General features: G+C 43.3%; 1 protein-coding gene across 1 annotated transcript in view; it reads left to right on the forward strand.

Moving 5' to 3' along the window:
* LOC120909251 (transmembrane protein 176B-like) overlaps positions 1-20,606 on the forward strand; it is a 37,213-nt gene extending 16,607 nt beyond the window's left edge. The window contains exons 3-7 of the mRNA XM_040320979.1: positions 1,791-1,904; positions 6,274-6,330; positions 17,444-17,680; positions 18,836-18,952; positions 19,684-20,606. Coding sequence (XP_040176913.1) covers positions 1,791-1,904; positions 6,274-6,330; positions 17,444-17,680; positions 18,836-18,952; positions 19,684-19,749 — 591 coding nt within the window. The 3' untranslated portion in view covers positions 19,750-20,606. The remainder of the gene's footprint in view (positions 1-1,790; positions 1,905-6,273; positions 6,331-17,443; positions 17,681-18,835; positions 18,953-19,683) is intronic.
* Positions 20,607-26,088: the final 5,482 nt, after the last annotated feature.

Raw genomic sequence — 26,088 nt, forward strand, 5'->3', positions numbered from 1 at the left:
AGCAGACAGCCCCATCCCCATTTGCACCCTGCACAAGAAAAGGAGCAGACATTTTCACCATTCACTGATCGTCGAATAGCATCTTTGCACATTTGCACACAACCGTTTTCCTAGGCAAAAAACATCAAGAAAAATGCTGGCAGAGCTTTTTTGCCGAGAAAAACGGTCGTGTGTGTGTTTTTCGTCGAACACTGTCGTGGATCTCGATGAGAGAAAAAAGAGAACATGCTCTCTTTTTTCTCGTCGGGAGTCTCAATTTTGTCGTCGGGCTGGTTTACGACGAGAAACACGTTCGTATAAATGCTTAAAAACCCACGCATGCTCAGAATAAAGTATGAGACGGGAGCGCACCTTCGGTAAAAGTAGCCTTCGTAATGGAGATAGCACATGCGTCACGCTGTAACAGACTGAAAAGCGTAAATCGTCTCTCACCAAACTTTTACTTACACGCGGTAACACGAGATTAGCAAAAGCAGCCCCAAGGGTGGCACCAGTGGAATCGAACTTCCCCTTTTATAGTGCCGTTGTACGTCACCGCGTTTGAGAACGATGAGATTTTGTCTCGACAGTGTGTATGCAAGGAAAGCTTGACAAGAATCTTGTCAAGCTTGACAAGAACCTCGTCGAGGAAAACAACGTTTCTTTTACGACGAGATTCTCGGTCGTGTGTACGAGGCAAAAGATGTAGTAAAGGTGATAAAACAGTTCAAAGTATTTGAATGGTGTCTTGGTGATTCTAGTGTGCACCTTCCAACAGGAAAAAAAACAATGATCTCAATCCACCGCGTGATGCACTCTCCCTCAGGGGGTTAAACTCACCAGAAACCCAAAATTTCAGAGCCTTAAGTAATCCCATCAGCCACTTTAACATGGATAATCACCATCAGGCGGGAACAGCAGGCACGGGAGCTCCAAACCAGGTCATAAAAACAAGAACAGCAATAATAGTGTAATCCTGTTTATTGAACAAAGGAAGCCCATGCCCTAGAAGCCCCCTTAAATCTATCTACGTACATCAATCAGCAGTAAACATAAGCATATAAAAGACCCCAGAGGATGCTATCACCGTCTCCAGCTATCCATGGAGAGCAAGCATATCCCTGCAGACACCGCAGCAGCTTCCTGGTTACACAGCGAGGATGGGTGAAGCGCACACATCCAGAGGCGTTGCTAGGGGGGTGCGGTCCGCACCCAGGTGACACCCGCTAGAGGGGTGACACCATCCCATTTTTTTTTTCTTTATTTTTTTCTTTTTTTTTATTAGCTGACATGCCCAGCACTGCTGGGCATGTCAGCTAAAAAAAAAAACAAAAAAAAAACGGGATGCACCCACCAGAGGGTGACACCAAGAGAAGGACAGGAGGGGCGTGAAGAGATGAGAGTGTGCGGGCAGTGCCGGCTTATGTCTGCCCGATGGCAGTTTAACATCATGTACATCGGTACACAAATCACTGCCAAAGTCAGACCCTGAAGAGCACTTGCAGAGCTGCAGCGGGGTGCCGAGTGCAGGAACGCTCCCTGTGTGCCTCCTACACTAGCCTAATCCAGTTGCCTAAGAAGTAACTCTCCTGTGCCCCGTGATTTACTCCAAGAAGGGGATTTTACAGGTAAGTAAAAAAAATTCCTTACTTCACCTTCATGTGTTCAAGCCTCCACTGAAAAATTAAAATTCTTTCAGAAAGACGTTTTGTGAACAGCAACGACCATATTAAGTAATCTAATGCCTGATAATATTAATATAATTGTATTGTCTGCAAATTTTGTCTAAATCTAATTTTATTTTGTTGCAGGTCTCTTTTATGACCTTGGGTTTCGTCAGTGTAATGTTAGCTATCGTTTTTGCTGCGGTTCGTCCACAACTTGAGCTCAACTATGTTGGGACACACTTCTGGGTAGGATTTCCGGTAAGTGTAATGTGCACAATCAAGATCAAGTAACCAATACTAGGAGGAAAAAAAATCTTCCTTGTATTTAATAACCTAAAGGATGTATGTGTTTAACGGAAATGGCTAAAGAGCTGTTGCAGACAACGTGTGAACTCGGTCTGTAAACCCCTCATTTCCTACCTGTGGACCTTTTTGTACTTACTGTGCAGCCCATTGCAGATCCCAGTGAGAAGAAGGGTATAAAGGCTGTATGAGTGATCTGTAGTACACTCACAGAACACATCCCCTGTCTGACTATTTTCTGTATCAAGATTCCAGTCTCCAACAACACGTGTAGCATGTCTGCATGCTCTGCCTGCATAAACTATGAAAAAATGTTGTCCCGTACCCAAGGCCGCCATCAGGGAGGTACAGGCAGTACACCTGTAAGTGATAAGTGCAATTCATAGTGAAACACTGAAATACAGGCTGAAAACAGCCTAAAGTGACATTGTGCAATGAAGATAAACAAACAAATGTCCCATAATATAATAATGATCTTCGTGAATATAATGGAGAATCTTCCAAAAAATCTTCTATACTGTTCTTCTAGGTAATGAGCTCACAGAGCGCTTGCCTCCTTGTAGATGGGTCTCAGCTTTCCTAGATAGCCTGTGACAATCTGGTTATCCCCTGAAGTAATTCCCATGAGGTGCTCTCCACCTGGTGTCCGCTACTGTAGATTAGGCTCAAGAGGGTCCCTCGGTGATGCGACCAGCTCGCAGACAACCAATTAACCTGTCTAAAGGTATGCGTCCCCCACGGGGACACTCATAGTTTAGTGTTAGGACCACAGACTCCAGAGTGCCGTGAAGTGGCTCTGTGGCTCACGCATGCATTTGCAAATGCGTGCGGACAAAACCCCTGTTTTTAACGCATACTGTTAGACAGGTTAATTGGTTGTCTGCGAGGGACCCTCTTGAGCCTAATCTACAGTACCGGACACCAGGTGGAGAGCACCTCATGGGAATTACTTCAGGGGCTAACCACATTTTCACAGGCTATCTAGGAAAGCTGAGATCCATATACTAATATATATATATATATATATATATATATATATATATATATAATATAATTTTTTTTTTTTTAAGGGGCCCCAATTCTCAATTTGAGGCGGCAGCACCCCCCCCCCACCCCGGCTCTCTGCTCCAGGGGACCCATGCCTGGAGCTGTGTAAGGGGCCCCATAATTTATGATGTTTCTCTTGCACCTCTGGTTCAACAACCCTAGAAGTGGAGACAGGTAACGTGGAGACACAGAGTGGAGTGGTATGAGGGCCAACGTTGCAGGCAGTGTCAGATGTGTAAGTCACATGACTGTAATCCACTGTGCAGGAACCAGATCTGGGAGCATAACATCCAAGCATAAGAGCGGAACATAGCTAGGAGTTGATCCCATGACTGGTAACAACCAAGCAGTAAGGTATCTAGTCAAGCAACAAAGACCGTGTCAGGATACAAACCAAGTTTAGTAACTGCTGGGCAGCGAAATGCAGAACCAGAAGGCAGAAAGTATTCCAAACACAGCTTGGGGTATTAAATGTTAGACCAGATCCAAGCACAGGTCAGGGGGCAAGCTGGGTTTAGAAGGCAAAGCGGCAGATTGGGTTACAGGTGATTAGGAAGTAGCCAAACACCAGTGCTGAGCGAGCATACATGTTTGTGCAAACTCTGCACACTCATACTCATACTGAAACATACTAGACCTTCCTTATAAACTACTGCAGCTATAGACAAACCCTGCAACATTCAAATGTAACTGTAACCAAAAATGTAACCTAATAATGCTGGACTTTATAAACCATGGGTCTATAGATTCAGGTGATTAGACACTGGCAAAAAATGGCTAGGGCTGCCCTTAGTTTACCCTCGTAACGCTGACAGACTCCAGTTTTTTGCCAGTATCCTTCAGGAGATTGACCTTTTTACTATGGAAAAGTACTGTATTTATTTTTAAACCATTCAGATTTTTTCTCTGATGCTTCTTTCAAAATCTCACTGCTTTTTGCCTTAGACTATCTAGCAGTTTCCAAATCGATGAACCTCAGTGTGCACCTTGGACTGTACCTGGGCTTTATTGTGTGGGGAAAGCTTGTAATGTTTTATTTCTGGCACCGGATCCTATGTTAGGCACTCCTCTTGGCACATAGGGCAAAGTGTGCCCTATTTGGATTATGCTCACTATGAAGTCCAAGTCTGCATCATTCATTCAGACATCTGTGAATTAATAAACTACATGTCTCACCTGCTACAGTGCAAGACAGACATTCTCAGCTGAATACAAGTGCGGTGATCGCTGCCTTCGTAGTCTATTGACACTATGCTCAGTTCAACCAAAAGCACATACCTGAGTGTGGACAGGAAGCTGGAGGAAGAGTATGCAGCATTGGGCATCTGTATGCCAGATTTTCAAGGCTACCACACGGTTCTCTGTTCATATGTACTGCCAGGTGAATGTTCAGGCATCAGGTGATGCAAGCTTTAGCTGCAAGATGCTTCAAGCTGTTCTGAGCTTTTTTTTTTTTTTTTAACTTGTATTTATTTATGGTGCTGTTGGCAGTTCTGTTTTGATATATTGCTGCCCACCTCTACTTTACTGCTTGTGGATATCCCATAGTCTAGGAATATGTATTGTACTATGTTTAAAATAATATAAATGTTGACTTGTCTGTATGTACTGTACTGTACTGTTGAATCCAAGGAGTGGTTAGGGTCACAAGTGTGCATTAAGGGTGACCTAGCAAGTCTTTTTTGCCAGTTTTCACTCACCTGAAGGTAGCCTGTATATAAGCCTAACCCAGTGTTTCTCAAGTCCTCAAGGCACCCCAACGGGTCATGTTTTCAGGCTTTCCATTAGTTTGCACAAGTGGTTTGATCAGTTTCACTGCCTTAGTAATTACCACAGCCGTGTCATCTGAGGGAATTTTTTAAAACATGACCTGTTGGGGCGCCTTGAGGACTGGAGTTGAGAAACACTGGCCTAACCCATGGTCTATGAATAGATGTCCTGTACTTTACTACAAGATAAGCATATACAGGTACGTCAAATCTCCTATTTTTTTATTCTCCTTGGATAGAGTAGAAGGGGTTTAGCAGTTCATGACCCTGTTGGGAGGTTTCCCCTTATTTTCTGTCCTTGTGAGCACATGGTGGTAGGGTTTGTTTTCTGTATATGCATCTCAAGTGTTTTTTTTTTTTGGCTTGTAGAGTCTAGAGCAGGGGTCTCCAAACTGTTCATTTTGAGGGCTACATTGTCAATTTTACAAAGACTCGCGGGCCAAAAATTATTTATAAATAAATCCGCAGCAGTGGAATAGAATAAAATTAGCTGCGGCTGGCTGGTGTACCTGTATCCTACTCCTGCAGTTAAATGCTGTAGCCTCATGCAGCGGGTTAAACTTCTAGTGTGCCTAGGGCCTTACATCTGTGTCCCCATTAGAGTCTCTCCGCACAATTATGTCCCCATCACTCATCAGCGTTTCCCTGCAAATTGATGTCCCTATCACCCATCGGAGGATCCCTGCTAACTGGTGTCTCCATCGGAGCCCCCCCCCCCCCCCCCCCCCACACACATTTGTGGTCTAGCGGATAATTGGAGCAGTGTGCAGGAGGGCATGGCTGCTAAGAGAGTGCTATTGGCTGCTAAGTCTGTGAGGAGAGACTTGTCCAGGAGTTCTACTGGCTGCTAAGTCCTGTGAGACAGTCAAAATTATAATATAAAATAATATTTATTACAAAGTAGAAAAAGTTCATATGAACTTTTTCTACTTTGTAATAAATATTATTTTATATTATAATCTTGACTGTCTATGAGTTGCACATACGATGCCACTAAAGCCCATTTTAGCCTCTCTTTTCTTTACAATACTTTAAAGGGACGAAGGCATCAATCTGGCTAACCTTGATACACTTTAGCGCTTCAATATATTAAGTCCTGTGAGAGAGGCTTATCCAGATATCATACCAGTTGCTAGGTCTGTGTGAGAGACCTATCCAGGTATCCAAGATCTTCTAAGACAAAGCTGTTTTTGTCTTTGGATTCAAGCGGTCTGTAAGGTTCTGCTAAAAGGTATCTGAAACCTCCCCTAACCCTCTATCCTATTACTACTTTCAAGTTCTCCATTAAAGCATTGAAAATATATAAATTGACTGGTGCCCAAATTCTGTTCTAACTTCCCATTATAGCCATGGACTCAGCCCTGGGGTGAATGTAAGCTCACTCCCTGCCTCTGGAGGTACCCTCTTTGCTCCCAGTAGACCCAGGTCTACAAGTATACTTGTAGATAGTTGTAGGTCTATTACTATTATTAAAATGCCATAATATTTAATTGTTTGTCTCCTTACAGTTCCTTGTTGCTGGAGCACTGAATGTTTTGGCTTACAAATATCCCAATGCATTATGGGTAAGTGCAATCATTAAGTTTTCCCTGGTTACCATGTTGATCAATGCTGGAAAAAACAGCTATGTTGTACACAACATATCATTTCTCCATATAAGAGCCGGTCCACACGGAGGCAAAACGTCTTTGTGCGCGACTTTGCGAGGCGACCTCAGCGCAACTTGAGCGTGAACCACGGTGCGATTTGGAGCGACTTGAAGTCGCCTCCAGGACAGGGGACTTTGCCAGTGGCCAATCAAAGAGTAATCAGCTCTGTGGGAGGGAGGGGTTTGCCGAGAAAACTATTTTTACTTCCTGGAAAGTTGCTTCAGTGAAGACAGGGGATCCGACTTGGAGACGACTTCCATTGAAATCAATGGGTACAAGTCGCCTAGAAGTCAGATTGAAGTAGTACAGGAACCGTTTGTGTGAACCAGCTCTTAAAGCGGTTGTAAACCCGCAAACTTTTTTTTTTTTTTGTTCACCTGAAAAGTAAAAGCCATAATGAGCTAGTATGCACCGCATATTAGCTCATTATGAAATACTTACCTCAAAACGAGGTGTAGGGAACTTACCTGGTCCACGCCGAGCGAGATATCATCTTGACTCTGCGTGTCTTCCGGGTATCGCCGCTCCAGCGCTGTGATTGGCTGGAGCGGCGATGACGCGGGAGATTTAAATTCGGCAAGGTCCGGCGGCTGCCGGTCCTTTAGCCGAGGATCCCCGCTGCGCATGCGCCGCTGCAATCAGCGGCGCATTGCGGGGGGAATATTTCCTAAACCGTACAGGTTTAGGAGATATTCTTTATACCTACAGGTAAGCCTTATTATAGGCTTACCTGTAGGTAAAACGTATAAAAACAAGTTTACAACCACTTTAAGATTGCTCCAAAATGTAAACAATATTCAGACACAGGAAGGTCTGTGCAATTTAACCAGTTCAGCACATTTTTCATTTTGGTACATATTTAAAAAATTAAATTTTTGACAATAAAATGAGTTGAACCCCGAGAACATTATACAGTAAAACCTTGGATTGAGATTAACCTCTTTTGAGAGTGTTTTGCAAGACAGGCATTTTTTTTTTTTTTTTTTATAAATTTTTACTCGATAAACAAGTGATGTCTTGATATACAAGTAGTGTCACATCACTACTGAGTATAAAAGAGAAGAGAGGTGCCTCTAAGTGTAGCAATATGGTTACATTTAATGAAGGTACAACATTTAGCAACTATGTGAGTTGCTAAATGTTGTACCTTCATTAAATGTAACCATTTGCTGCTGGATTTTGCTTCAAAACCATTTGTGGAGGCTTCCATTTTATGGTTACACAACCTATTACATGGCTATAATATTTTTATATGGACTATAAACTGAAGGACTTATGAGTAAATGGTTGTGGAACAAATCATCCATTATTTCTTATGGGGAAATTCTCTTTGATATACGAGTGCTTTGGATTACAGGCATGTTTCCGGAATGAATTATGCGCGCAATCAAAGATTTTACTGTATATTTTCTGAAAGCAGAGGCTCTGTAAAATAAAAAAGAAGGTTGCAATTTTTGTTTTTCTTGTCACATGCGCAACTGCTTTGATGGCTCGTTTTGTCAGCGTGTAAATGCGCAACTGCTGAATGCAAATTTCCGGGATTTTTTTTTATAAAATGTATTTTAGTGCAATTCTTTTTTTTTTTTGGGGGGTTAAATATAAAAGATGAGGTTTTGTCAAGTAAATAGATACTCAACATGGCAAGTTTTAAAATTGCATTCTCGGAACGAACTGCACTCACAGGAGAGCTTTGGTTGTACTTCTCCTTTTTAAAGGGTCACTCGTTGGATGTATAGGTACAGCTCAAGGAATTAGAATATCATCAAAACGTTAATCCATTTCAGTAATTGAATTCAAAAAGTGAAACGCATATATTTTATATAGATGAGTTACACACAGTTATATATTTCAAGCATTTCTTTCTTTTAATTTTGATCATTATGGCTTACAGCTAGTAACCCTAAAATTCCCTAAAAGAAAAAAAAAACGAAATTCAGTATCTCCAAAAAATAGATGGTTACATAAGACCAATAAAAACAAAGGTCTTTAATACTGAATCGTTGGCTTACTAAAAATTATGTCCATGTACAGTATAGCAGGGCTCAACATTTCAAGTCCTGAGCTACTAGCCAGACATTTAGGCCCCATACACACGGGAGTATTTATCCGCGGATACGGTCCAGCGGACCGTTTCCGCGGATAAATCCTCTCGAGGATTTCAGCAGATTTCTATGCGATGGCGTGTACTCACCATCGCATTGAAATCCGCGCCGAAATCCTCTGGCGATGACGTGTCGCGCTGTCGCTGCGATTATGACGATCATTGCGACGCATGCGGGGGATCCCTTCGGACGGATGGATTCGGTGAGTCTGTACAGACCAGCGGATCCATCCGCTGGGATGGATTCCAGCAGATGGATTTGTTCTGCATGTCAGCGAATATCCGATCTGCTGGAATCCATCCCAGGGGAGATATATCCGCGGATAAAGATCCGCTGGCGTGTACACACCATAGGATCTATCCGCTGAAACCCATTTGCTGGGATTTATCTGCGGATGGATTCTATGGTGTGTATGGGGCCTAAGTGTTACTCGTCACCTGTTGTCGCACCCAAACCCTGCCCTGCCCCTAATTTGACCCCTAAACATGCCCTTGTAAATTTTCCAATGAAATTACACTGTTAAAATATTTTATTCAAAATTAAGTTACAAAAATATAAAATAAATATTAACAATAACAACTTTAACAATATTGCCCTAAAACAATGTAAACATAAAAAGGTTATTTAGGGGGGGCGCATGTGCGGCGTGATGCAGGAAGGACTCGCCTTAGCTCAGCTCCGTCCGACCCAGTCCTTTCAGGCCAGCTACCCAGGGCTATTCCACTCCAAACCAGGCGATTTCACCCTGCACCCCTGTGGGAAGCATCCGTGCATGTCACCAGCGAAAAGATCGCTGAAACAGCGCAAGAATCATACCCTAACCAACTACCTCCTGGACATGGAGCATAGAACCAGCAGGGCCTCCCAAGATGGCGCTGGACAACACATGGATCCAGGAAAGACTCCCTCAGACCCCTCACCATGGCGCTCAAACTGTGAGTACAATGCTCCCCTGTCCAAGGCAGACTTAGATGCCAGCCTCACAGCCATATTTGAGAAGCTAGTGGAGAAGATTGAAAAGGAGGTAAATAGCTCCACAGCGGCCTTGTCACAGGAGATAACTAGCATAGGCAATCGCACAGACCTCTTGGAGACTAAACATGACGAACTCTCCTTGTCACACAATGATCTGAGAAAAGATTATGAGAATCTTGCTGATAATTTTGCCTTTATGCAGGCCCAAGTTGAGGACTTGGACAACAGAAACCGCCGCCACAACATTAGGATTCGCGGCGTCCCAGAAACGGTCACTGACCTCATGCCTGCAGTAGCTACGATTTTTCATGATCTCCTGCCTAACAGACCCCCGGCTGCGTTCACCTGCCATTAAATACATATGGCCCTCCGCCCTAAGCCCACTCCTGATCAGCCCCCTAGAGACATTATGTGCATGAAGGACTTTCTGGTCAAGGAGGATATCATGCGTGCCTCTAGTGATACACCCAATATCACACTGGATGGTAAAAAGCTGCAAATATATCCAGATATTTCCCCTGCCACCCTGGACAGAAGACGCAGAATGAAAGAAGTCACCAGCATATTACAATCAGCAAGAATCAAGTACCGCTGGCGTTTCCCTTTTAAACTCTCTATTCCCTATAATGGCACAACATACACAGTGTATAATGTGATTGAGGGCAAAGAGCTTCTGGTGAAGTTGGGCCTGCTGGCTCATGAGCCTTCTAACCGCCTGCCATCAACTCCCAGGCCCTCCCCTATATGGTCAACACTTGCCTCCAGACGCAGTCCGAGGGATCAGAGAAGAATGTTTTATCCTCTGCAGGATCTAGCTGCCTGATTGTACTCCGGCCTTCTGTGGACATTGCTACACGAACCCTCTCTCTTGGGCCCACTCCCCCCCATCTCCGCCCCCCCCCCCGGTGGTTTGGCAATCTAGACTGTCTAAAGGACTCTTAACTGCCTGAATCCACAGGCCCTGGCTTGATACCCCCCCCCTCCCTTTCGCCCAGGACTTTCTTGAGCCACGGCTCACTGATATATGGCCTTTGAGGTCTTTTGGCCTAGTTCTCCCTCCTGGGTTTTGCCCTACCAAACCCCCAGCTGTTTTCTTCCAGGTACCAGCCCTAAGTGAGAGGGTGAAAGAAGAAAGCCTCTACATTTGACTCTGCAACATACTTTGCTGTTGTTCTGTCCGGTGTTCTATTATAGTTTATTTTTGATATTTTTGTTTCTGTGCGGTTTCCTCACGTATTTCTGCTTCTTATGCATGCACCTCAATTGCCATCACATGGTATATGCCTGGAACATCCGCTGTCGCTAGATTGACCCCCACCTGCTCTGTGGTTGGCTATTGCACCATCCTTTTGGTGTGACGGCCCGCCCGGTTGCGGGTTAAGGACTTAAATTGTCCTCGGTTCTATTTACATTGTTTGTGTGACAAGCATTCTCTTGTCCCCATGTTTTTTGGTATTTTGTTTTTCCGAATTTCTGCGGCCCTTTTGGCCAGTTATTTGTTTTACATGCATACAGGTTGCCATGACATGTTTTTCTACATTTTGCAAAACACTGTACTCATCGCTCTTTATGATCACTTGATGTTATCTTTAGATGTTGGTATGTATTTTACCCCTAACCTTTCATATGATAGGCCCACAATAGTTCTCAATGGGTTGGTCCACACTATTACTCTTCCATGCAATCCCCTCGGGCCACAGTTCATTGCCCTCCCACATAGATATATGCTTAAATCGGTCTTTGTCTCACAACTCTGCTCCCGGAATATAATCTTTAATGGGTCTTAAAATTATTTACCACAATGTCCAGGGATTCAACTCCCCACCATAAACGAAAGAAGGCGTTCCATCATTATAAAAGACTTAAAGCGGATATCATCCTGCTTCAGGAAACGCACTTCGCAACTAATAATCACCCCAAATACTTTGACAGGACCTACAGCCAACTTCATTACACAACCTTTACTAACAAAACCCGTGGGGTTGCCATTTTTGTCCGTAACTCGATCATTTTTGACGTTCAGAAGACTTTTAAGGACCCAGAAGGGTGCTTCATTATTCTCAAAGGCAGTATTAATATCGTGCTATTACTATAGCATCAATATACGCCCCAAATGAGTCACACTCCACGTTTTTTGAGATTTTTTTTGAGATTTTAGATCGGTTCAACTCTCCCCATATTTTTGTAGGGGGAGACATCAACCTCTCTGCCAACCCCACCCTTGATCGCAGTAGGGTCACCCCTTGATCTAAGGCCTTTTCTAAATCTATGAACCGCTCCTTGAATAAACTACAACTGGTGGACTCCTGGAGGGCCCATAACATTGGCCTGAAATCATACACCCACTACTCTCACCCCCACGATTGTTACGCCAGACTAGATTATATTTTTTGCACCCCTATCTTGCTGGCCAACTCGTCCCATGCACACATCCACCCCTGCCCTTGGTCTGACCACAACATCACCTCTTTAGAAACCTCTTACATAGGCCTTTCCCCTTTGCCCTTTAATTGGCGCCTTAATGCCTCACTTTTAACAGACCTACATGACACTCACACTGTCTCCTCTCACATTGAGAATTATTTCTCTGAGAATCTCAACGAAGAAACCTCACCATCCACTTTATGGGTAGCCCATAAGGCTGTCCTGAGGGGACACTTAATTTCCCTGGCTGCGTCTAAAAACAAAGCTAGACTAGTGGACATTAAAAGTCTAACCAAAGACTTGGAGCACTTATATAATAAACTACATCAATCCCCCTCTCAGGAAGTTACCCAACTGATCCGTACTAAAAGTCATGCATTAGATCTCATTCTCTCTGCCAATACCGAAAGATCTCTTAGGTTTTCTAAGGCCAAATTCCTCCTACATAGCAACTCTCCATCGACTATGTTTGCAAGGAAACTCAATCAGGACAACAAACCCACCCACGTCTACAAATTAAGGGATAATAAGGGGAACTTAGTAGGAGGTACTTAACCTCCTGGGCGGTGTTCCCGAGTCTGACTCGGGGTGAGATTTTTGGGCTAGGATCGGTAACCCCGAGTCAGACTCGGGCTCGCCTCGCTGGATGTACAGGGAGTTTTACTTACCTTGTCCCTGGATCCAGCGATGCCACCGCGCTGTGTGAGCGAGCGGGACCTCGCTCGATTCACACAGTGCCTCCGTGTGACGCCGATCTCCGTTCCCTGCGACGTTACGACGCACGGGGACGGAGAACGGCGCCAAATTCAAAAAAGTAAACAAACACTATACATACAGTATACTGTAATCTTATAGATTACAGTACTGTATGTAAAAAAAACACACCCCCCTTGTCCCTAGTGGTCTGTCCTGTGTCATGCATGTCATTTTATATAATAAAAACGTTTCTTTCTCCCTGCAAACTGTAGATTGTCCATAGCAACCAAAAGTGTCCCTTTATGTCAAAAATAGTTTTAGATCAGCTAAAAAACAGCGATAATAAATTATAATCACTTGCAGAATTGTGCGATAGCGATTTGTGGGGAAATTCGTCATAAAAAAAAAAAAATAATGACAGCAACAATTCTGCAACTGAGCAAATTTCAGTGATTTTGATTTGATTACATTATTGAATAATTGTTATTATAATTATATTATTATTTGTTATAATTATTTATAATTATTTATTATATTATAATTTATAATTTTGTTTTTAAAAAAATGTCATACCCGGGATGCCTATTAGAAGCTTGTTTGGTCAGATTTAAGTGAGTTATTTCTAAAAATGACAGACCTACAATATAAAACGCCAAATTTCATTGCAAATAATGGTACCGCTTTCAGCATGTTTTTTCTGAAAGAATCATACCGCCAGGGAGGTTAAAATATTCACTGCTTTTTACAAAAATCTGCTGGCTAGCCCCAAAGACCCCCCAGATCCCTCCTCTAGAGCCTGGCTTGACAACATGCAACTCCCTTCCCTCAACCAACAACAAATTGATTCTCTTGATGAACCTTGTTCAATAACTGAAACTCTTTGTGTCATTAAATCCTTGAAAACCTCCACAGCCCCTGGACCCTACGGTTACTCCTCCTCCTACTATAAAAAATTTGCAACCATCTTGGCCCCCCACCTCACTAATTTGTTCAACCCCATCCTGGCCGGCAACCAATTCCCTGAGGAAATGCTCCTCGCTAACATGTCTCTCATCCCTAAGCCACATAAAGATCATTCCCTCCCCCAAAATTTCCGCCCCATCTCGGTTTTGAACAATGATCTGAAAATCTTTGGTAGATTGCTGGCTGATAGGCTATCCAGGGTCATCTCACCTTTATTTCACTCGGACCAGACGGGTTTTATCCCTGGCCGACAAATTGTAGATAATATCAGACTGGTAACCAATATAGTACAAGACATTAATCTGCACTCCCGTCAGGCTTGCCTACTAAGTTTGGATATCAACAAGGCCTTCGATAGCGTTGATTGGTCCTATCTCAATTGCCTCCTCCCTAGATTTGGTATCCCGGAAAAATTTCTTCAGGGCTTCAACGCCCTATATCATTCCCCTCAAACTCAAATCAGGATCCCTGGGAACAACTCCCATTTTGTTACCCTGGGTAGGGGCAGGGTTGTCCTCTGTCTCCCCTCCTTTTTGCCTTGGCTATCGAACCTCTGGCTCAAGCTATTAGGAACAACGCAGATATTACGGGTTACACCAAAGACCAAAACACGTTTAAAATGTAGTCTGTATGCGGATGATGCCCTTGTTTTCCTCACTGAACCTCTCATCTCTATCCTTGTCCTCTTAAAGGAACTCGATAGATTAAAAAACATCTTGGGCCCCTGGTATTAACTCTAGTAAATGTGCAGCCCTCCCAATTAACCTCCCTCAAAACTTACATGATCTATTAAAAACTAATTTCTCATTTACATGGTGTTCCCATTCCTTTAAATACTTAGGTGTGCACATCTCATCCTCCCATAAACTCTTATACACATCTAACTACACCCCTCTCTTCTCACATATTGAACATCTCCTCAAAACCTGGTCCTCATACTATATATCATTTCTTGGCCGGATATGTGCCATCAAAATTAACATTCTCCTCAAGCTCCTCTACTATTTTCGTACACTTCCCATTAACTTCTCCAAATCCAAATTGGACTCCCTCCAGAGGTCATTCAATATATTTATTTGGGCCGGAAGAAAACCTAGATGCAGTTATGCTCTTTTACACAGACCCCAATCCAGAGGGGGCCTGGGCCTCCCTAACCTCTGGTACTATTTTCTCGCAGCAAGGCTGGTACAGCTTGTCCAGTGGTTCTCCCCATCCTATGATATCCCCTGGAGGAGATTTGAGGCTGCTTCCATTTGCCCGTATCGTCTACAGGGTATCCTATGGGCGAATTCCATTTTACACCGTAACCTCCTCAAATGTAATTCTATTGTGGCCCACTTTGTGCAAATTTGGCGCAAGGTGGAAACCCCATTTGGCCTATCTTCTAACCCGCCCCCACTAGCTTCTTTTTTGGGAGATCCCAGATTCCCAACAGCCTATAATGATGAGAGTCAATTTTTTCTATGGATCGCCAATGACCTAACTACCCTGAGATCACTCCTTACCAAATGGGAGTTCTCATCATTCTCCTCATTACAATCAAGATTTGGTCTACCAGATTCAGAACATGAACATTACACTAGTATTAGAGCTTTTTTTGCTAAATATTACTCGTTGTCTACCAGTGTGACTAACACAGTGTTTGAGAGAGTCTGTATCTCCTCCTCTGGAGATTAATTAAGGGATTCATTTCTAGACTTTACAAAACTCTTAATGACACTACACAGTCTGACAAATCAGAACCCATGCTCCGTTGGGAGGCTGAACTGGAAAGTTCCTTCTTGGTGGACACATGGAATACCATGGCAGATAACTTACGTAAATGTAACAAAGCCATTTCATTTAGAGAAACTCCACTGAAACTGTTCTCCAGATGGTATTTAACCCCCTCCAAGATTCATTCCTTTTACCCCACGGCTCCCCCTGGCTGCTTCCCGGGATGCTCAGACCCTGGTACATTTCTGCATACCTTCTGGAACTGCCCACATCTGGACCAAATCTGGCATTTGGCTACAGTCAGATTCGAATCCTCATCAAAACTCAAACTAAATACCACACCCAGTATCTGCCTGTTGTTTGATGATATCCCAGATATTCCTAAACCAAGTGCTAGACTATTTCATTCCCTCTGTAGTTTGTGTATATTGTGGATGATTGCCTTGAACTGGAAATCAAGAAATTTGATCTGGTCACAGGTACTCGCTAGGATGGAGATGCTAAAAATGTCAGAAAAAATATTTCACACCCTCAATGAGTCTCCATGTCTATGATGCAAAATGGTCATATTGGAACCCCATGTAAGGTCCCTCTTTATCTTGCCCCTATTCCCCCCATTTATCTTGTTCCCATCATTTTTGTATATTCGTGTTTGCTTTTATGGTTATGTACACATACTACCTCTCACCTTCTGCCTTAAGATGCAATGTTTGTACTGCTACTGAACAAATGTTTATATTAACCATGTTTCTCTTTACTCTCCCCAACCTTGTCATTTAACTTTTCTGATTTTTATTTTTTTAATAAAACTTTTGTAAACAAAAAAAAAAAGGTTATTTAGTGGAGCTAGCTGACATGCTTTGGTCATATATGGGAAACTAGGAAGCTCTGACCTGCAGAATAAAAAGCTCATGTTAGGGAATTGCAGAGCGTCAGGTTATCAGCAAACAGAAGAGATGAAAATAAAATTCTTAATTTAGACAATTATTTCCAGACAATCTGACAGTACATTGGGATGGTAGTGCAATGTGGAATATGTGGATCCGGACTTCTTATGGGGCCTATAAAAGCAGGAAACCTTTTACCTTTTTCTAGTATGGGCAACCTACAACTTTACATTTTAGGAATATTTTTTGTTTTCTTTAGCTATCCTCCTAATAAAGTATAATTTACTTGCTAGACCTCAGAAACAAGGAGACTCTGGAACTCCCCTGAAAAATATAAATTGACTGCTATAAGGCTGCTCAGGAAAAATGCTAGAACCTTAAAAAAGCAAATAGGACAGCTTGGTTTGCTATAGGCGGAGATAACTGTACTGTTCGTATGTGAATAAAAAAATAAAATTCTTAGAGATTTTTTATATATATATATATATATATATATATATATATATATATATATATATATATATATATATATATATATATATATATATATATATATATTCTCTATCTATCTGTATGTGCTATATATATATATATATATATATATATATATATATATATATATATATATATATATATATATATATATATAATATAATATAATTTCATGAAATATGTTTAAAGAGGAATTTCAGCATGGGGAACAAATACTAGAGCTGCTGACTTTTAATATAAGGACACTTACCTGTCCAGGTATCCCGCAATGTCGGCACCCCAAGCCAAACAGTCTATCGGCTCTGGGTGCAGGCGCTGACATCTTCACTAAGAGAAACAGGGAGTGAAGCCTTGTGGCTTCGAAGTCTGTTTCCTACTGTGCATGCACGAGGCGCGCTGCGCTTTCTGAATGGTCCTGCTGTCTTCTGGGACCTGTATGTCTCCCAGAAGGCAGGAGGAGGGGCCGCATAGATTGACGCACAACATCTGTGGTAATTTTACCTGGAAGGGGGAGCGGCTACCTGGTTTGACAAGTATCCACTCCCCCCTGTGGCAGTGGAGGGGGGAGCAAACAAGTGGAGATTCCCCTCTTGGGCTGAGCTTCACTTTAACAAAACTTCTCTTTTACTCCCGTTTAGATAATTTCAAATGGCACTAGGCATATCGGTCTAAGCAGTGACCTTGAAATTTAGGAAATTGTTTGTTTTGGTCTCCAGTGTATATTTTTTTATAATATATATAATTATTTTATTTGTATTTTTGTCTGTCACATAGATGGTCCTTTCCTTCATTTTTCTATTGGGCTGCTTGGCAGTGTCTATCGCTGGCTTAGTCTTTGCTGCCATTGACATCCAAAGCTTCTCCTGGAGGAGCATGGCTGATCTGTGTGATGACCTTCGCCGAAAACAAAATCGCTATTACTACGCAACTACGCCTCCATACTACAGAGACAACAGCTATGACACTGACTGGAATTTGCAGAGATGCAAGAATGGATTTCAAGAATACAAGGTGCGACCCTGTCAATTTCTGCTTGGACTGTACATAGAATGAAAGATGTTGAACCTTCCAGTGATTCTCGACTAATGCTTTTGCAGCTGGTGAACATTATTACTGTTACAAAGCGTATGCCTTAGTAGTAGTAGTTGGGGGTTAAAGCACAAGGGCTCTGCACAGCTGCCACAATGGTGCCTGCCTGGGATTTCGCTGAACACAAAGGGGTTGATTTACTAAAACTGGAGCATGTCAAATCTGGTGCAGTTGTTCATGGTAGTCAATCTGGTCTAATTTCAGGTTGTTCAATTAAGCTTTGATAAAATAATAATCTGGAAGCTGATGGGTTTCTATGTAGAGCTGCACCAGAATTTGCACTCTAGTTTTAGTAAATCAACCTCAAAGACCCTACCCCGTGAGAGAACACTTTTTTCCTATTCTATTCACACTCTAACTTTAAAATGGTGCTCAAGCTAAAACTTTTTTAGATTTTTGGATAAATTATGGAAGGGTGAAAGCCTGTGTTTGGTTTTTAAGCTGTCTGTGTCCCAGCTGGGGAGATCTCTCCTCTCTTCCTTTTGTAAATCTGGAACATGAACCAAAATTAAAAAAAAAACCCTGACCAAGGTTGTGGCCCTTTATCTGAAATAAATTTGAAGTAATACTAGCTAGTGTTTTAAACAGTTTTTCTGGGCAATAATATTTGAAAGGGTAGAGAAAAAAGAAGCGCCACCTAAGTGCAGTATTAAGATTATTTTAATGACACAAATATCAATCACACTTACAGGAAAAGAAGCAAAGGAAGGCTCATCCGTAAAGATCCTGTAGTCCTTGTCCCGGGTCCATGGGCTGCACAGATGTAGAAGATGCAGTCTGTTTTCCTCAGGCTTGTCCTGTGGCCATCAGGATAAGGCCTGGTCCAGCATGGAACGCACGTGACCTCATGGGTCACGTGACTACTTCCGGGGAACACTTCCGGGAGGGGGGTCACACAGGAGAAGCAAAGGGGCTGATTGGGCTACGCACTCGGAGACACTGTTCCTTCTATTGGCCTGATTGGAAACGGAAAGAACTGGTGCTTTAATATTAATATATTTGAATAGAGCTTCTGTAGTTGAAGAATGACTGAATGTCTTAACAGTTGGCTTGATGGCTTTCCTCTCTTTTGCACAGAACTTGCTGTTGGGCTTGGTCATTATGTCCTTGCTGATGATGATCTGGGGCATCTGTGTTTCCACTATAACTCTGATCTACAGACTGAAGATGTTTTTCAGAGCCTGCAAATGTGAGGTAAGTAGTGACCTACTACTTGGTTACTGCTAGAGTCAAGCAGATCTTAAAATGGTAGGTCCAGATTTGAGGTTGGATATTTACAGACCAGCACTAAAATTTAAAAAAAGAAAAAACAACCTCCATAGACATAAAAAGTACTAGAGCTAGTATGTGGTTTCCCAGCTTTCTTAGAGATTCATTATTGAAGTGTAGCTTGCCCTGCCTTTGCACCCCCTTTTCAATCTTGTGCTTATATGTCCCATAGTCAGCAAGATATCACCAAAGAGGACAAACAGCCACTTGTCAATATCTTCTGAGCCAGGCCAACACATGCTTTGAGCACACTTGGCTCAATTTTAAGGGGAGTTTGTATTCCATAGGAGTGCAACAGTGCACATGTGGGTCAAGCTCTGGAGATTTGACAAGTGACTGTGCAATCATGTTAAGAGGCAGGGCAAGTGACAGTAAAAATGTAGCAAAGGTGCAGTTATACTTTTGAAAGTTGGCAATGGCTGTATACTAATTTAGCCAATAGGGAAGCTGTATACCATCTTATAGGGTCACTAGCCGAACTACTCAACTGGGTAATTAAAAATGCTGAAACCAGGCTGCCAGTGGAAATGTCTGCAGTGACTTTTGAAAAAGGAGGTTTGTGGCAGAGCAGGGACTGTTGGTACAAAATATACTTTTGTATTTTCTTAATGATAATATTTAACAGGTAGACATCATGTTTTTTTTTTGTCTCTTAGAAAGTTGAAGAGAATGATGATCCTCTGCTGTCACCAAACCTGACCCCAGACATTATTATTGCTTAAAGAGGATCTACATTTTACACAGGCTTATTTCAGCTTCCTAAAGTTACAAAATGCAAAGAAAATATTCAAAATCCTGTACTGAGAGAAATGGGCAAGCTGTCATTACTGGCCATCTTTCAGTAATGCTAGTTGCCTGGCTGTTTTTGGCTTTTGGAACAATCGAGTCAGAAAAATCAGAGTGAATTCAAGACCCCTAATCGGCATCTTTGTCCTGGAACATTGAAAAAAATAGAAGCCACTGGATCAGCATGACAGCCAGGGAACAAGTACATCTCAGTTATGTTTTCCTTTTTAAAGTGGTCTTAAATAGAACCTGTCACCTTTCCCATTCTATTTTTGCTAGCCAGACTTTCCACCCCTGAGCCACATCTTAGCACATTCCCTTCTTTCTATGTTCCTCCATTGGAAATAATCTTTGCTTCTAGGTATGGGACAGCATTTGACCTTTCATTCCTCCTAGGATGCAGAGTTTGTGCTTGAGTGGCTAATCATTGGTCCGGGACACACTTCACATAATTGGGGAGCTGGTCCTGAATGGGAACTATGACAGATTCTCCTTAATAGACTGCGGCTCGTGTAGGGCAACAATTCCCCTGTTTTTATCTTTTGTGATTCAGTAGCACAGACATTAGCCTTGTGTCCACTTTGAATGATAGTTTTTACTCTGCTCAGCATTCTTTTGCAGATTCACAAATTATCTTTGACTTAATATGATTTTACAGAATGTAATGTTCACAAACTTTAAAATCTGACGTTTTTCCTTTTTTTCCTATGTAAACATGATTATCTTTCAGTAATATTTTCTGTGATGTAACCTTGGTATCTTGCCACTGTCACAATAAAGAAATCTATAGTTATTTCTGCATCTACTAGACTTTGTAATGCTTTGTTATTCCATATGGCATTGAGTAACTGAAGAAAGAAAAGTATTTTTACTTATGAGCATTTATTTTAACATTGCAGAGGACAGCCTGCCTAAGACTGCTGTTTTGCATAGTGTAACGGAACGTCCCACACTCCAATTGAGTGCTTCTGTCATATACCACTTTCTATCAGTCTGGATATAGATATGAGATATTCCAGCTGCCCTCAACACACGAGACGATACTTGTTTGTGTACTAAACATGGAGTGTTTAATAGAACCAAGAATACAGCCTTATATACAGTTTAAAGAGGTAACCAGAACATAAATTAACATGAGCTAATTAACTAATCATTTACCCAGACGAGGTGACTCCGACATATGACCTGTCAGAGTAGATGTCCCATCTCCGCTCACCTGCTATACAATACACATTATCATAAGTGTAAACACAGGACATCTTCACACACAATAGCAGGGTCAATTAGCACAGAGAACAGAGAGATGGCTGGAGGCGATGGCATTGGCATCTATGAATGAGTCACTCTTACAATTAACCCGTTGAGTTCAGAATCAACAACCAGTAAATAGTTCTACAGATATCCTGGAATATTGTGGATAATAAATACATAATAATCCCATCTCAGGTAGTCCAAGATATAATTTCTCAGTCATCCTATGCCCCTATTGGACATAGGATGATTTTAGACATAAGTGTCCAGGGTGAGTCTCTCACATTTCTCCCCCATCAAAAGTCGACTAACAAGGTCCCAGATCTCCACCTGGTCTGGACATGCGTTAGTCGGACAAAGTGAACTCACATAGTCTGTCCGAATGACCTCCAATCTTGGCTGCAAGGAGTAGTTGACACCAGTAGGTGTGGGGCAGAGGTCATTGACTCTCTGTCCGTCTGCCAGCGCTTCAGCTGGGTGGTTTTTAACATTCCGGGGCTTGGTCTGCTGCTGGGCAGAGGGGCCGACCACCCCTGCTTTCTGAAGCTGTAGAGACACTGTATGTGCTAGGCAGGGGCCAGCGGCGCTCTGCCCTTTTGCCAGAACTTCTGCTGGGCACTCCACATCATCCGCTCCAGCTAACCGTTGGGGAAGGAGGCTGGATTCCTCCACACCCAAACTGTGTAGCTGCCATTGGGGAGGTGATCTGGCTGCTTCATTTTCCATTCCTTCATCTAGCTGCTGGGACAACATGTCTGTGGTACTGTTTTCCAGATGCACGGATCTTTGCTGGGGAGGAAAGACCATGTTCTCCACCCTGGCCAACTGTTGGGGAGGGACGATGAACACCTCCTCTCCCTTCTCCCCCTGTATCTGCTGCTGGGAAGTGATCACCACCTTCTCACCCTGAGCCTCCGGAACTGCCACAGGTGTGGGGCAGAGGTCTTGAACCCTTTGTCCGGTGACCAGCGCTTCAGCTGCGGAAGTTCCTTGCAACTCCACAGATACTGCCCTTGGTGCTGGGCAGAGCACAGTGAAGTTTGGCCCTGATACCAGCTCTTCTGCTGGAGGCTCCTCAGGTTGTTCTTCCTCAGCAGAAAAGTCTATTAAATCCCCTGTCTCTGCAACTGGTGTCTGGGGATAGAGGTTCACCATCTCCTGTCCATGGAACCCAGAAGATGCTATAGGTACTGGGCAGAAGTTAGCAGAGCTCTGCCCTGCGGTCAGCACTTCAGCTTTGGGAATGGCAATCTCCAGATTTTCCACTGCCGATTCTCTGGCATACTGCTGGACAGGCACATTCCTACATCCAAGATCATCCCATGCCCACACTCCGATTGAGTGCTTCTGTCATATACCGCTTCCTATCAGTCTGGATATAGATATCAGATATTCCAGCTGCCCTCAACACACAATGAGACAATACTTGTTTGTGTGCTAAACATGGAGTGTTTAATAGAACCAAGAATACTGCCTTATATACAGTTTAAAGAGGTAACCAGAACATAAATTAACATGAGCTAATTAATCATTTACCTAGACGAGGTGACTGAGATATGACCTGTCAGAGTAGACGTCCCGTCTCCGCTCACCTGCTATACAATACACATTATCATAAGTGTAAACACAGGACATCTTCACACACAATAGCAGGGTCAATTAGCACAGAGAACAGAGAGATGGCTGAAGGCGATGGCATTAGCATCTATGAATGAGTCACTCTTACAATTAACCCGTTGAATTCAGAATCATCAACCAGTAAATAGTTCTACAGATATCATGGAATATTGTGGATAATAAATACATAATAATCCCATCTCAGGTAGTCCAAGATATCATTTCTCAGTCATCCTATGCCCCTATTGGACATAGGATGATTTTAGACATAAGATGGTTCAGGGATGTCCCGGGTGAGTCTGTCACACATAGAATAAGCAAGGCTTTGCCCCTGTTATGTTCTTTTTGCTGTCTGTTGTCTCTCATTGGAGAGACTTGTCATTGCTTCTTTCACACAGACCCTTCCAAAATGCTAGGTTTTCTATCACTTTTAGTCCTAATGTTCCTTTAAGTGTGTGCGGGCGCCGGACACACAGATGTCTATGTGAAGCATGATGTTTCTGCAATCATGTGATTGCAGCTGGGAAGCATGATTGGATTCCTTTAGGGCTTCCTCTGGGGTGCAGAGCCGTGTGCCCTAAACTATACAGTCTGTACAATTATGCTCTGTGGGTTAGTTTGTGATTGGTGGAGCTCTGGAGGTGATAGGGCAGTGCTTTTAATGGAACAGCGTCACTTCCGGTTTCACTGGTCCACTCATCCCAGTCTCATGGTGGTGGAACAAAAGGCAGACACTCCTGTAAACCTCCCTGCCGCTGCTACTGAGCCCAGAGAGCACACAGATTAGACAGTGGAGTGTGATTGCTGCCCAGCCTGCATACAGGTAGGTGGCCATCCATCCACTGCTCTGTCCAGAGTCGCTGATAAAGGATAACCCCTGGGCTGGGGGGGGGGGGGATTAGATCATACGGAGGCCTGGGGTGGCTGTAACTAAACAGACTATTTTCTATTTCGGCTCATATGCGGATAGTAAGATTAAAGTCCCGGCACTCTCAGTCCCTGTGCTGCTGACTCGGCTCACACTGTCTGCCTCCTTCAGAAAGTAAGTGCTGAGGGAATCTGCAGCAGCAGAATGGTGGCAGGCTCAGGGTAGACAGGGATCGATAGGTCTGTGCAGCAGTCAGAGACAGCAGTCCATGTCCTCCATCCATCTCCCTGTGACACTCAGCAGCCAGCAGTGCACACAGAGGGATCACTTACAGGAAAGTCCAGGTATGGTACATGCAGGATGTTGTAGAAATTCTGGCTGTTTGCAGAGCAGACAGACAGATATCTTGTGTCTCATTCATCTTAATGAAATAATCCATATTTAAGCTAAATAGATTCATTTACCATCATTCTCTGCCATTCATACAAGTCAAAAGACCTCAGCAATTGTTCTCATTCCATCTAGCTCCCAGTCATCACTGACTTCCAGCAGCTTATTTGTTTATTATATAGGGTCAACATTAGTAACAAAGGTGTGGCTTCACAAAACAGCCAATCAGACATGTTGTATACTTTCAAAAGAACCAATCACAAACATGTGATTCAAACAATGCTTAGTAGTGGTGTATACAAACGGCTGGGGGCAGTCACCATGCTCTGTGAGACACAAAGGAATCAGAAAGCATGGCTACTGCACAGAGCCGTGTGCAAACCACCATTGCCATTGTTGCAAACCATACTTAAATCATGGATCAGATAACCATAATTTTCGTATAGTTATGCTACAGTTTCCATGTACGCAGATCTGTCCACTCGGAGTCATTTAATGCAGTCGACAAGAAGTGGCCAGTCCCTTGCTGAGGCATAAATGGACATCCCTAAAAGGAGCTCGCAAATCTGCTGTGTCCATGAAAAGGTGTTTGCGCCAAAGGCCTTCCACCAACGTCTGTATGCGTGAATTCGCTCACCTGAGCGCATTACAGCAAAACCGACACTGGGGGGACATCTGACAACATACATTTATAGAATTTTCCACAACAAGGGCCAGGACTGGGGGGAGGAAGGGGCACCTGCTATGCTAATTTCACTGTCCTGACTCCTGCTACAGCAGCATCTTTTACCTCCCCCTCTCTTCTGTAATGGAAGTCTGTACATCTTCCCAATCACACCGAATCCACCTTCACTTTCTGCTGTTTGTTTGCTCTCCCCTCACATGTATCTGTATTGCTCACATCCTGCAGCCTCCGCATTTCCCCTTGTCTGTATAGCTCTAGCACCTACTTAAACACCCCTACTTCTCTTCCCACTCAACCCCTCCCCCTCCAGACCCCATTATGAGCCGTACAAACGACCGAACATGTCTGCTGAAACTGGTCCGCGGACCAGTTTCAGCAGACATGTTCGGTCGTGTGTAGGCCCGAGCGGACAGGATTCCAGCATACATTTGCCCGCCGGGCCTTTTTCCAGCGGGCAAATATTTCTGGACCTGTTTTAAAACAGCCCGCTGAAATCCTGCCCCACATGTTCGGTCGTCTGTACAGACCTACCGTACATGTCCAAGCGCCCGCCATCCCTCGCATGAGTCGAATGACTTTGACGCATGCGTGGAAGCATTGAACTGGCAGGGCCGCCCACGTCGCCGCGTCATCGTCGCGGCTACGGGGCGGACACGCCCCGCGTATTGTTTATGCGCGGATTTCTGTATGATGGTGAGTACAGCCACCATACAGAAATCCCCGGGCAGACATGTACGGTGAAAACGGTCCGGCGGACCGGTTTCATCGTACATGTATGCTCGTCTGTACGCGGCCTAAGTGTTGGCTACGGCTGACAAGCAACTTCCCTCCTTACACTTTATGTGCTGGGCAAGTCGCATTGTTTTTTTTTGATGCTTGGAACTAGATTGCCCTACTTGAGCACTTTTATAAGTGTTGGACTACAGCATTGAACTGTTGCTAACTAACTATTGCCAACTAACGTTTTAAGGGTTTATTGTTTCTAGTTTTTGGGTATCTGATCACTCCCAAGTTTTAAGGATGTCCTCAGATGAGGGCAGGATTGATACCCCATTGTCGTCATGGGTATTGTTTATTAGTTATGTTTGTGTTTTGTTTTTTTTCTTTTGAATGTTTGGTCTTTCATTGGTTATGCTTCTACTAGGTATAGGCTCCCTGGATCGGTGCTGCTCCTGAGATGTACACCTGGATGTACACCTAGGCTAATTGCGCTTTCCTTTCCTCTCATGCTGCTGTTTAATGGCAGTACATGATATCCCCGCTTTCAGGGTATTATCATGGAACGTTCGGGGGTCAATTCTAAATTTAAGAGGGCGATGCTTTTTAGGTACCTTAAATTACATTCTCCACATATGGTGCTTCTTCAGGAAACACATCTTATGAGCAGCAAGCTTTTGGCATTAAAAAAGCCATGGATCCAGCAAGCCTTCCAGGCTTCATATTCTACATATGCCAGAGGAGTAA

Source organism: Rana temporaria, chromosome 8 (genome assembly GCF_905171775.1).
Source record: "Rana temporaria chromosome 8, aRanTem1.1, whole genome shotgun sequence".
NCBI lineage: Eukaryota > Metazoa > Chordata > Amphibia > Anura > Ranidae > Rana > Rana temporaria.